At 44.0% G+C, this 13,075-nt stretch overlaps 1 protein-coding gene across 2 annotated transcripts in view; it reads left to right on the forward strand.

Moving 5' to 3' along the window:
- The first annotated feature begins 10,192 nt into the window (after window positions 1-10,192).
- Window positions 10,193-13,075, forward strand: part of BRAF (B-Raf proto-oncogene, serine/threonine kinase) — an 81,557-nt gene continuing 78,674 nt past the window's right edge. Inside the window, exon 1 of one of the 2 annotated variants that reach the window (XM_052667690.1) lies at window positions 10,193-10,511. In XM_052667690.1, coding sequence (XP_052523650.1) covers window positions 10,374-10,511 — 138 coding nt within the window. In that variant the 5' untranslated portion in view covers window positions 10,193-10,373. The remainder of the gene's footprint in view (window positions 10,512-13,075) is intronic. The other variant, XM_052667692.1, reaches the window with a different exon arrangement.

Raw genomic sequence — 13,075 nt, forward strand, 5'->3', positions numbered from 1 at the left:
TATTAGGAGGAAATTCTTTACTGGGATGGTGGTGAGGCACAGGAACAGGTTGCCCAGAGAAGCTGTGGATACCCCATCCCTGAGTCCTCGGGCAGCCTGATCTGGTGGGTGGTGGCACTGCCCACAGCATGGGGTTGGACTGGATGGGCTTTAAGGTCCCTTCCAACCCAGGCTGTTCTGTGTTTCTATGATTGCATGATGTGTGCTCTATCTCACATGCCAGCTTAGCTCCCTCAGCTGCAGTTGGTTTGTGACAGGAGTAGCAGCACTGAGTTTAGACAGGTATTGGCATTAGAAAACAAGGTATCCAAATACTACTAAGTGTACTCCTCTGTATCATGTAAATAAATACTGAAGGTTTTGTTTATTTTTTAACTGTAACAGCTGGTTTTGTACTTCCTTATTTTATTGTGCTCTGTTTGTCTCTAGTTATAAAGTCTGTCTATAGTAGAGTTGTAGCTGCTGAGAACTTCCTCGACAATCAAAAGTTATTTTATAAAAGAACCAATCCAGTTGCTATATATCCTACAGAGAGTGCAGCTATTGCTGGGTCTGTTAGTTTTGAAAGTCCTGCAGACAGCAGAAGTCAACATGTTTTATGGAACAAACGAAAGCAGTGTTTTCTGTTACACTCAGTAGTGTGCTAAAATACAGACACACGCTCTGCTCAGGAAAGTACTAACTTGAAGACAGTTTCTCCTAATGTGGAGTCCATTCTACCCACTGAACCAATGCACAAATTTTACTGAAATGCACCTGACTGCTACGAAGTTGTGCTGTGGTTACAATTATTAACAGTAAGACAAATGTATTGTCTTACTTGACAGCATTTCCTCAAGAGTAAATTCAGAATAATGATCACTTAGTCAATGGTGTCATGATGGTAAGCTGCTTTTAGGATGGGAATTTACCCCAGGAGAACCCCGTGTAAAGATCAGCTTAGTCTGCTCTTAGTAGGACTTGTGTTTCTTTGCATTTCAAGGCTTTCTTTCAGAGAGCTTCTTCATGAGGGAGTTGATGAAGTTGATGGCATCGTTAGCACTTGAAATAAGCTGTGGTAAATTAATGTGGTCACACTGTTTAAAAATAATTCTTCTTGAATTGTAAATACTTATGAAATTTTAAAGCACGTGTACAAATTCCTCCACTTCTTGAAGGCCATTTTAGCATCTTTTCTTTTTTCTTAAAAGAAAGCAAACCAAACAAAACATAACCCCACAACATTCAGTAATCTGTATGTTTTATAAAAGCTTCACGATTCTTAAAGGTTGTTTTGATGAGGGAAAAGCTTTGTTTTTGGTTTTGTGTTTTTTTTGTTGTTTTTTTTTTTAATTATTATTATTTTTTTCTCTTGAAGTAAAAGGGGTAATACGCAAAGAGAGCAGTGCTATGAGGATGCCAGATTAGGTCCTTTAAAGTCAGTTCTCCTGCATAGCTGTTCATTTGTGATGTTTGTGCAGTCCCTTGGGAGCAAATCAACAAAACCTGCAAGGAGACTCTCTGTCATCTTGATACTGAGACATGTGAGAGCAGAAACCTTTCCTGTTTAACCTCTGCTAGAGGCAGCTGCATTTCCCTAACCTGCCCAAACCACAGTGGAAAAGTCAAGGGTTCTGATAATAAGACTTTTCCTTGAGAGTGAAATAAGAATAATGATCATTTAGTCAATGGTGTCACGATGGCAAGCTGCTTTTAGGATGGGAATTCACCCCAGGAGAACCCTGTGTAAAGAATAGCTTAGTCTTGCCACAGTAGGACTTTGTGCCCCTGTGCTTTTCAGGGTTTTCTTTCAGTGAGAATTTTCAGTGAGAGAATTGATGATGATATTGTTAAGATAAGACATATTAGAAATGTAAGAGTAAGCAGAAGTGGAGGAAAAAAAAAAAAGCATTATCATAAATTCTAGAGGTGAGAATGAAATACTGCAAATGGGCCGGATGTTTTAATTGGATCTTTCCACGCCTGCACATCTGGAATAGCATGGCAGCATGAAGGACATCTTACTCTTATTCTCCTCTTCAGTTTTCCTCCAATATAATAATAACATGTCTTAAGAGGAGACGGGAAGGAACAGACTTGAAAACATTAGAAAGAATTTACTTATGAAGGCTCAGCAAGAGCAAAGCACAGCTCTAGTGCTTAACTGGTGAGGAACACTACAACAGGCAGAACCTGAGGGCCATGACCAGCATACTGGCTGAGGAATTACGTAGGGTTGTGCACGGTGCTAAATATGAAATCAACAGGATAATGATCTTGACACCGAAGTATCTTTATAAATACCACCTTAAGCTGTTCTGGGTAGGATACTGCTAAAAACTCCACAAGGTTGGATATTTGGAAAAACTGAGAAGGTTCCCTAGAGGTAGGTTATGTTTTTCTTATCGGAGGCAGTCAGAGCTAGACTGAGTGAAGTGTTACAAAACAGAGCCCAGGGACCACTTCCCTCTTGGAAGAAGAGGCAGCAGATGGGATGATCTCATACATTTTCTCATGCTGTAGCTAGGTCTGTGAAAACAAATCTCACCAAGGGCTACGAAAGCATTTTGATATCCATTATGTTTCCTGCCTACACTTGAAAGTACTTTACTTCATCCTAGCACTCCTAAAGCTATCTGTAAATATTTCATAGAGTTCAGGGGGTCTCTTGCACTTCAGTTGATGTTTCTGCAAGGCTGATGTTTGTCTTATGGGCTCTTTCAGTAAATAGATCTTTGAATGGCATTAGGGGCAAAAAAACAGCTGAGATCCAGAAAGACTGAAGAATATGAGACTGCTACGTGCAATGGTGTATCATTTCCAATACATAATTGGAAGTGCACCACATTCCTGAATTTTCAGTGCAGTCTTGCCTGCATGAAAATGAATGTGGTCAATTGAGCCCAGGCTCAAAAGTGGATGTCTACAATGTTATTTCAGATTCAAGCTCCAAAAGATGTGGCCTAACTTTAGAAACTATGTGAATACTCAGCATCTCTAACTACTACAAGGTGTGCTTGCTTTTGTACAACTGCAAGGTAAATACTATGCCAGCATACAGTTGTAGTTGCCTTTTGCTTTTGATTGATACCAAACAGGACTGATGAAATATCTCTCTAGAGAGTCTGTCATGCCTATTAATGCAATAAACAGCTGTTTCTGCAGTGATGTTCAGTGTCAATCAGAAGCATATCAGGCTGTCTAGGTACCATACACTGATTTCCATGGAGAATTGTAGGTGTCTTAAAGAAAATCCAGTCCACTCTAAGACTGTACAGCTGAAGAGAGCTGTACTGACATCCAGGTGATGCTATCCTTCTTATGATCAGCAATCATTACAGAGAAAGTGCAGCAATTCTAATTTCTATAACTACGTGAAGGAGGCTTTGTGTGACAAAGCAGCATCAAACTGCTGCTCAGAAAGCTTTTGGGGGAGCAGCAATCAATGACTGAGGTCATCCCAGTGCTGGAAGCGTGTGCGTTCTATATGGGACTGCATGGAGTATGGAGAACATGCATATTTACGTGCATATTTACGAGTATGGAGAACGTGCATATTTACATACAGGGATTTCTGGGAGTCTAGAGTTTATGCTGACTTTCTATTTAAGAAATTGAGGTGAGGCTGCTGTTTCATCTGATGTTATTAAGCAGTGTGTCTACTTTGTAGGCACAGGAGAATCTATATAAAGACTCCAACCTCAAGCACTATTAAGCTGTTACACTCATATCAGAGAGGCAGTGACTGAGGCAGTGTAGAAATCACCTGGACAGAATGTAATGAATGGATGGGATGCTGTTGATACACAGGCTATGTGTGAGGTGTTGTGTATTCCTTCTTGGATTTCTAGCCTCTGTCTGTTTTGGTGCAACTGACAGCAGTAAGCATTGTTGACAAGCTCTAAACTTCACAAACACTTTTAAAATTAATAGCATGTACCACAAATAATTAATCGGGCTATGAAATATCACAGTTATTATTGACAGCTAGAAAGTAACACTCTGCGGCCTCTCTTTATTTTGTTTTGTTTTTTTCCTTTGGTTTTGCACTTGATCACTTTTTTATATATACTGTGATGTTTACCAAAATCCTACTCCATTGCCTGACTCCAATACAGCCAAAGTGATGTCTGTATATCTGTAAACTCAAATTGTTTGATAGTATCATTGGGTTTATTAATAAACATTAATGCCCTCTGAGGATAATGAGTAGGGTATTGAGTAGGCAGGCAAACCGCTTAGAAATAAAAGGAAGATCTAAACTGGACCTTTGCAGAAGTCGCCCAGAGAGAGTAGCAGAATTTGTGCTCCTATTCCAAAGGAAATGTGTCTTCCAGAAACAGAAGTCAGGTCATATTAAAAAGGAATAATTGTGCCCTATGGCCTTTAGCATAACCACAAGCTTTATGCAATCCATAGCATTAAAAACTTCAAGAAGTCATTGAATGCTGCACTGGAATTTTTGCTTTTGGACAAGTACACACTCAGAGCAATGACGAGCATACAGCAATGCAGTTCAGAGACTGCCCTAATTCCCACAAGCTTGGAAGGCAACTTGCTTCTTTAAGAGAACCTAAATGTCTTTGAGGCTTGTAGTTTTCCAGTGGTACTGAGGATAAAAAGACAAACATGAGTTATTAACTGCGATATTCTGTCAGCACAAGAAATTTCTGTGTAAGTACTGAAGATGTGTACATGTATATTCCAATGTAAGCACTCTTTTTAAAAGGACTGCCTGTCTTGTTCGACCTTCTGAGATGAACAATAAAACTCCAACAATGTGGGGTGTTGCCCTAGAAAAGCTGAAAGCATAAAGCCAGGATTGGGAACAGCAAAGATAGAACAATGCTAGGTTGTTTCACCTTTCTAGCAAAGGCTTTGCAATGTGTTGAGGAAATCTCAACTTGTGGTGGCGTGCTATGGCACAAACATGTCCTGAACCCTGGATTTCTGCTGGTATTCTATGGGGGAAGATGGAGAGATTCTGCAGAAGAAACAACCTGCTGATGCAGTGTGGCTCTTCCCTCACTGTGCTTCCCATTCATGCTCTGAAATTTAGAGCTTGTTAAAGACAGTGAGATTTCCCTGAAAAATCTGCCTTTGGGGGTGTGTATATTGCTTCTTTAAGTCTGTAGCACCAAAGTGGGCAGGCAAGGAACAACAACTGGGAAAAGTTCAGCAATTAAACTGATAAAAATAGAAAGGAAAGAAAAAAGGAGGAAGAAAACTTCACATTAGCATTGATTCGTGGGTCTTTTTGGTTTTGTTCTTGGTGTTTTTTTTCCTAGAAAAAAATCTATATTTACTCCTTGATAGATGGAAGAGTCTACTTGGTTTGCCATTTTTATGCAGCAACTTAATAGTCCAGAAGATTCTGATTATAAAACACGATGTGGAGAGAGGGTTAGTGAGCCATCCAGAAGAAATGATGAACTGGAAGAGAAATGCTGCCTTTCCTCCCCCAGAAATAGTAAAGGCAGTATCCAAACTGCTGCTTTAACAACCACATAGCAGCCAAAGAGAAGTTCTCCCTTTCCAGCTGAGCTGGGAGAGCTTGCTGTAAAACCCACATTCCCAGTATCTCTGATAGCAGTATTACAGAAATTCCTACTGGTAGGTCAACATATTTTCACCGTCCCCCGTCAAAGCTTTGCTCTCTATATTTGATTCAAATGATTGATTCTGCCTTTTCAGGCTCTCAAAGTTTCCTTACTCTGGGCTTGTACAAATCCTAATGGCCTTTTTTTCATCTCAGGGAAGATGCTAGACACCAAAACTGAGTGAGCAGGTGCATGTGCTAACTAAACTGTTATTAGATAAAAGATGTAGAGTTACCAACTTGTCTGTAAGGCACTGCAGAATCAAATTACAGCAGCTATTCAGGCTGGAAGTACTCAGCTAGCCTGCGCATTATCTTAAGGCTGGAACATGATTGAATAGTCATTTTCTGAAGAGCAAAATAACTTGCTTGACATGGGATTCTTTTCTTCCCTTTCTTGGAACTCGCTCAATCACATTAGCTTCTTTTATGCCTAAATGGGATGGTTTTAGGTTATGAAATGTGATTGTTCACACTGGAATAATAACGCTAGGAATCTAAGTCTATTTAGTCTTTAAAGCTGATCAGCTTATCGCTGTCCAACACAAAGGATTCAGAAATCAGATATCTGAAGGAGCTGAATACACTGAAGAAATGGTAAGAGATTCAAAGCTAACGGGGTGGTCTTGACTAATTCTCTCAAACTCGAGATTTGGTCCTGGCTTCAGTAAATTATGTCAGGCAGGAAAATCACCGTTCCCTATTCCCGTGTTTCCTAGGAGGGCAGCATCTCCTCTGGTGTCTATTTCATCCTCATTCTCCCTCCATCTGATCTTTTGTCCCATCCTTCCGTCTCCATTTTCACTGACTGCTACTTCTGTTCTCGTAGCAGTGATTTCAGGGCTCCTCCCGTGATGATTCCTCCTGTGCTGCACCCATCAGTAGTTATGCTGCTGTTCAACAAAATGTGTCGTTTTCTCAGCTCCTCGTGCCCGTATGCAAGCAAGGGCAGTAGGCCAGCAGAGAGAAAGGCAGAACACTGAGGTACATGCAATTCTGGACCCTAATGTTGGCACTAAGATGAGGAAGGAAGCAGGCTATCATTTTGCTCTTGCAGTGCTGAGCAGGATATGAAAGAGACCTGCATGCAAAGTCACTCCATTGCCCCAGTCCTCCCACCTGTCCCATGCCCCAGGCCCTCTCACACACTGGCTTCAAAGCAAAGTGTAATGACTCTAAAAGAAAATACGCTAGAGTCAGATGAAAACTATGTAAATATGTCCAATATTATTACATGAAAGAAAATTTGTTATATCAACATTGCTTTCAATAGTAGGATGCAGACTGAGTTAAGAACCTTGTGGATTGATATTTTCCTCTGTTTCTCCCTACCTTTTTTCCCTCCATTTCCACTCATCATTTCAGCTCATGTATTTCATGCAAAGGCGAAGAACCAAAAAAAGACACCAATGAGATTGTTCAGCTGCCAAATTTAAATCACCATCTGAATATAATCTGATTTTTCACTGAAGATATGAAAGTTTGAGGTCCAGCTGGGCTGTGGAATGGGAAATGTCCCAAAAGCTTGCAAGAGGCTACCAAAGGGAAAAATACATACTGTCTGTACAGAAATAGTAAAAACATCAGCTGTGCATTCTCAGTTGCCTAATCTTGGAGCAATCAGACAGAATTCTCTTGAAATACCGAAAGATGCACAAAATATCTTAAAATATAGCAATAGCAAAGTATGTTTAAAAGGGTGCTAAAGGTAATTGAACAAAAATTGAGGTTTTTTCCTCAGTAAATCTTTTCAACATTCTCGTTCATTAAGCATACGTTGCCCTCAACAGTAATGAGGTAACAGCGGAACTGTGGGCAGTGAATGTTCTGTTTCACATTTCCTGGCCCAGGTTACAGGGAACATAACTGTTATCATTAGTATTTGTCTTCCATCAACATCTGTATTTTTTTTCTTTTTTTTTCTTTGTTGTTGCTGTTGTTTTGTCTGTTTTTGACATACTGTCCTCCATGAAAAGCAAATGACAAATAAGATCAGGACGAGGTTTCATCTAATAACCCTTTTGGTTATTCTTCTTTTGGGGCATCTCACTAAAAGTAATGTGTTCCCAAGGGAAAAGATAACGATGTGTTCAAATGCTCCCAAGGAGAAGGCTGCTGCCAGATAACCAACTGATTTTTCCCTGACTCACTGAAACATTCTTTTCTGGAGGTTCAGCTGTTGATTAGATCAGAAAGATGTTCTGGAGGGCAAGGCAGCTGAACAGTCTTTGAACAGACCTTTTTTTTTTTTTTTTTTTTTCTGATCCAAACCAAATAATTCTGAATATGATTAAATGTCAATGCTTAACTACAGAATTGATGGGAGGTGGCAGGTTTTGCATTTGCAAGTAAGAATTACTTGTTGCAACACTAGATAAACAGGCTACACTGCATTGTAGAAATCAACTAGACAGAGCCCTCAGTGAATTTGATAGCAAATAGTTTTTTAGATCCGTAATGAGTTTGATTTGGATCTATGTAGACAACAAAAACTAGTCCAGGTAAAAGATTTAGATGGTATCAGTTCTCATCAGATAGGACTTCCTATCAACAAGAGATAGTCACAGTTCAAAATGATTTTTCCTTCTTCATGGTGGATTAAGCATAGAGATGAAAGGTTCCATCATGTAAAAGTGTAAGAAATTCTATTTACCATCAGAAATGGGTTCCACCAAACGAAGGAAAGCATAGAAAAAGTAGAAATTTTGGTAGTAACTCTTTGCCCTGGTCCTAGTTTTGGAAATCAACTTTCGATACCAGGGTTTAGAACATCAAATCCTACAACAAAGTTTAGCAGATGTGTTCTATATGAAAGCAAATCTTCTGGGGGAAAAAAAATAAATCAGAAGCTCAAGAATGAAAGGACGCAAGATTCCTAAAAGCACAGGTAAAGATACAGGTTGATAGTAGCCTAAGAATTGTACTGTTAGTTATGCTCCCTTGGACATGAACTGTTTTTGAGGAGGAAACCAAGGGATATGAGTGTCATACACATCAAGCCTAAATTATTCCTCAGTATAAATTTCACTGAAACAACAGCACTTCATTTGTTGGTTAACCCAGATTAGTCTGTTAGCTTTTCCAATAACGTTAGCAAGACGTGTACTGTGAGAACCACTTCATATTACCTTTGCCTTTTTTCCATGAATTGTCCTGAGGAAATGTGATCTCAGCATGTGTTATTTTCCTGAGTATGTGCATGCTTTTCACTGCCACTGCTCTCATCTAGTAGCAAGAAGTGCTGATAATTACCCTGCTCAGTAATGCGTGTACCTGAGAGAAACTTCTCAACTTGGTAAGCTGCTTAGGTCATACATTTGGTTCTTACAGATTTGTGCAGTCTTTTTGGTGACTGTATGGCTGGCCGTGTGTCGTAAGAAATCCTAGGCTCCTTTATTAAGTGTTACCTGGATTATTTTATTTCTCATTTGTGTTCAGGAGGTTCAGTATTGGGTAGGTCTGTGTAGGAAAGATCCACCATTAAATTCTTGCCTCCTCTTCAAGACATTGAGTATCGTAGACTCCGTGGTGTTTTTGCTGTGTCCACACATTACATGAATGCTGCATTTATTGACCAGTCTACACTACTGCCACTATTAAATTCAATTGTAAATGCTTTAACACACTGGTAGCCACAGTGTGAAAGGTGAAATATAAACCTCACATCTCTCATCAAGATTATTACCCTCACTGGTTGTATGCTTAAATGTTCACAGCTGAAGCAAAACAAAGATAAGGGTGTTTGCATTTGTGTGTTCCCAGTTTGAGCAGTAATTGACTACCATAAACTGTATCGGCTTGTGATATAACAAGCTCTTTACAAGCTCTGATGCTGTCCTTCTGTCTTGGAACCGTCGGTCCGGTATTATCATAAAGACATTTTCACCAAGAGAGCAACTTGAAACACCTGGTGGAGCTTTCAGAAGCAGTATGTGATGGCTGTGGCACGCAGTAATAAGATGTGAGCTCCATTTTCTGCTTCGGAGCACTGCCATTTTTGGGGAAGGGTCCTTGCACTCCCACCGCCACTTCGGGAGCAGCTGCTGGGCACAGCACTGCCTGCCGGCCCCGGCTCCTCAGCTGGATGCTGGGCTGCAGGCAGAGGCGTCTCCCCGCACACCACCTGCCATCCCTGCTCCTCCATCGTTGGTAGCAGAGGACAGGAGCGGCTCAGGGCACTCGCAGGCCGCGGCCTCGCAGCCAGAGCCTCCCTCACTTAACGCGCGGTAGATAAAGCGTGAGGAGGTGGCAGGTCAAGACCCAAATATGGCGCTGAAGATATTTTTAATCAATTTGAAAACCAATCATTTTCACTTTAACAACGGCAGGCACAACTTTATCGGGCGAAAACGTGCCTTTTCATCCAGCAGCGGGTGTACCGGCGCAACTGTTGCTTTGCTCACGGAGAAGGAAGCGCCGGGGCTGCCGACGGCGGCATCTCCGCACGGCCGTCGTTGGGCGCTGTGCAGCACCCGCCGCTAGGGGGCGCTGCGGCGGCGTTGGGGCGGGAGGCGGGCCGCGAGCCCACGTCCGAGTTCCCAGGGCGACGGGCGGTCGCGCCGTGACGTCAGGGTGTTTCCCGGTGACGCCGCGGCGCAGGCGCGGCGAGCGCGGCGGCGATTCTGGGTGACGTCACGGGCCGGGCGTGACGTGCGGTGGCGCGGGCCGCCGGGAGCCGGCCGGGATCTGCGCTCGCCCCCCTCCCCCTCCCACTACGGGTCGCGGCTGGGGGCGTCCCGGCGGCGGGGACGCGGATCCCCCCTCCCCCTCCCTCGCCCCTGCGCTTCGATCCAAGATGGCGGCGCTGAGCAGCGGCGGCAGCGCCGAGGGGGCCTCGCTCTTCAACGGGGACGCGGAGCCCGAGCCGCCGCCGCCCGTGCTGGGCGCCTGCTATGCCGGGAGCGGTGGCGGCGACCCGGCCATCCCGGAGGAGGTAAGGCCGAGCGGCGGCTGCCGCGGGTCCCCGCCCCCTCCCGCCTCGCCGGAGCCGGCGGCCGCGGCCCGTACGGCGGCGGAGGGGATCCCCGCTCTGGGGAGGCCCCGGCCCTCCCCCTCCTCTCCGCTGGCGGGCAGAGCGCGGCGGTCTAGGGGCGGAGAGGCTCGGCACCGAGCGCTCCGGCTGGGGCTGGCTGCCGGAGCGGGGGTGGCGGGATGGGGCTTTCCCTGGCCCTCGGTGGGGGCATCGCCCGCCCGGCCGGCCGGCTTGGAGAAGGGCGGCGGGGGCACCGCTCCCCGTGCTGTCACACCGCGAGTTACCGAGGGCACGGCGTTCGTGGAGCTGTTCTGTAGTCGCTTGGCCCGAGCGGTTCTGAAACACTTGAAAAAATTGGGTTCGGTGGGGTTTGTTGTTGGCCTGCGTCGCGATTTGTGCACGAGGAGCGTTAAGAAACGCCAACGGACAGCGGCCGTGTGGGTGCTGGGGGCGGCGGGCCCCCATCTGCGGCCCTGTGACGGGCTTCCTGTGCTGCGGGGCACCTCGCTTCACTTCCCAACCCCGCACGGAGCAGCGCTGCCTGTTCCGCGGAGGTTGAAGCTGGAGACGCTGGCGCTTCTGAAGCGTTCTCGGGAGGTGGGTTACGATGTCCAGCAGCAACACTGGCTGTTCTGCAGTTCTGAACGCTGTAGGCACCGAAGTCTCACCTATTTGCCACATATTGTACATCAAGTCTGTTTTAGAGGTAAATACAGCTGCTGGAGACTATGCTTCTTCGTCCAGGGCTTTGGTCGCTGAAGGCCGCTTCAGCTCAGCCTTCCCGAGCTGGGTTTGTGTGATCCGTACAGCTCTCTGAGCCCTGAGCAGCACTGCTGCCCTGGGACAGCCTGTTTTCTGCCCCTACCTCTGCTTGGAGAGGTGAGCAGCCCTTGGGCCTCGACTCACCTAGAGGTCCCATTTGGCTCTAGCTCATTGGATAATAATGCCTTTTCTGTATTAATAGCATTGTGGTATGGCATGGAATTCGTGTGCTGAGAAGTTTGGCAAGCATTAGGGCTCATGCTGAGTAGGTGGCTAGGGAGGAGAAAAGGGAAGGAGGCTTCCCTGTTGATGCTGTTGAGAACTAAGACTTGCCCGTCTTTAGAAGCTACCTGCTCACCTTGCTGAAGGAAGGCAAAGCTCAGCACTGTGCTCGTATTTTGCACCTCAACAGCAAGATGATTAAATGCTTTGTGTAATGTGAGTGCACTCTTAACTTTCCTGAGTAAGGAGAAACTCTTTGCTGATTGGGAAACCTAAATACCTAAAGACTGGACAGATGCTTTCTTTCAGAAGCAAAACGAGTTTAGAAAGCATCTCACTGGCTTTTATTGCCCTGATCGTGCTGGTGCAGCTCTACCTGGAAGTGAATTGCTGTGTTGTTTGCACCATAAAAAATAATGTAAATATCAGTGGAATCGTTAGAGTAACTGGTTTATTTTGTGGTCCTGGAATCAGTTACTGTAATACAGCTGAGTGGGGTAAATAAACTGCGGTGCATGGGAGAGAAGAGAGGAAAACAGTGACATGATAAAGGAATTATTCAAATCTCTGTTTCATACCAGAAGAGATGTCACTTGAACTTCAAAATTGCTTGTGTGGGACATTAGATTTCACTTCAAATGCAAAATTACGCAGTGAGGTTTTTTGTTGGTTTTGGTTTTGTTTTGGTTGTTTTTGTGTGTGTGTGTTTTTTTGTTTTTCCCTACTGTATGTTACATCTCTGTATGAGAAAGAAAGTGAAGCAGCCTGCTGCCTGGCACGCGTGCCAGCTGGAGGGCTCAGTACCTCTCAAGTATGGGTGCATAAATGCACAATTAAGGAGTGTGTGGTGTTGTTAATGTATTTTGTTCAAGTTTTTGCTTTCTATACATTGGAAATAATGAAGCACGCAGGTCTGAGGCAGAGCTGGCGCTAGAGCTTTTATTTTTTGATGTGGTTTTGTTCGTCAGTTAGCTAGCTCTTCCTCAAGTCTTAGGTAATTACCCTTTGTTTGCAGTATATATATTACGCCATCTAAAACCAGTTTTAATAAAGCTTAAGAGCAAATAATTGCTGATCAAGTTGAAGTGAAAACTATTCTTAATACAAAAACAAGTCAGCGTAACCATAATACAGATGCAAGGTGACATAAGTCAGAAAATTCTGAAGTACTTATATCTGACTCATGTAAGTGTGTGTTTTGGTGTTCTGTTTCCCCTCAAGAGAATGTAAATCTAGGCTTTAAAAGTAACCTCGCTGTGAAAGCGCGTCAAGGAGCACAACTTCACGTATTTAGAGGAGGCACCTAGAAGGGCTTTGGTTCCGTAGTTCCCTCTGCAATCTTTAAGGAAATGCAGTCCTGATTTCCAGGAGGAAAACCTTCCATTCTGTGCTGTTTGTAGGTGTAAGAGGAGGGCGGACAAGGAGAATCTTTGCTAGACCTTACAGCAGGCAAATGCAAACGTGTCACTGAAATCCTATGGTAAAGGAGGTGTTCTGTGTCAAGATCATAAACGAATGTTGGTTAAGACTACATCAGTATT

This window comes from Tympanuchus pallidicinctus, unplaced genomic scaffold (assembly GCF_026119805.1).
Source record: "Tympanuchus pallidicinctus isolate F22 unplaced genomic scaffold, pur_lepc_1.0 scaffold8, whole genome shotgun sequence".
Lineage (NCBI taxonomy): Eukaryota > Metazoa > Chordata > Aves > Galliformes > Phasianidae > Tympanuchus > Tympanuchus pallidicinctus.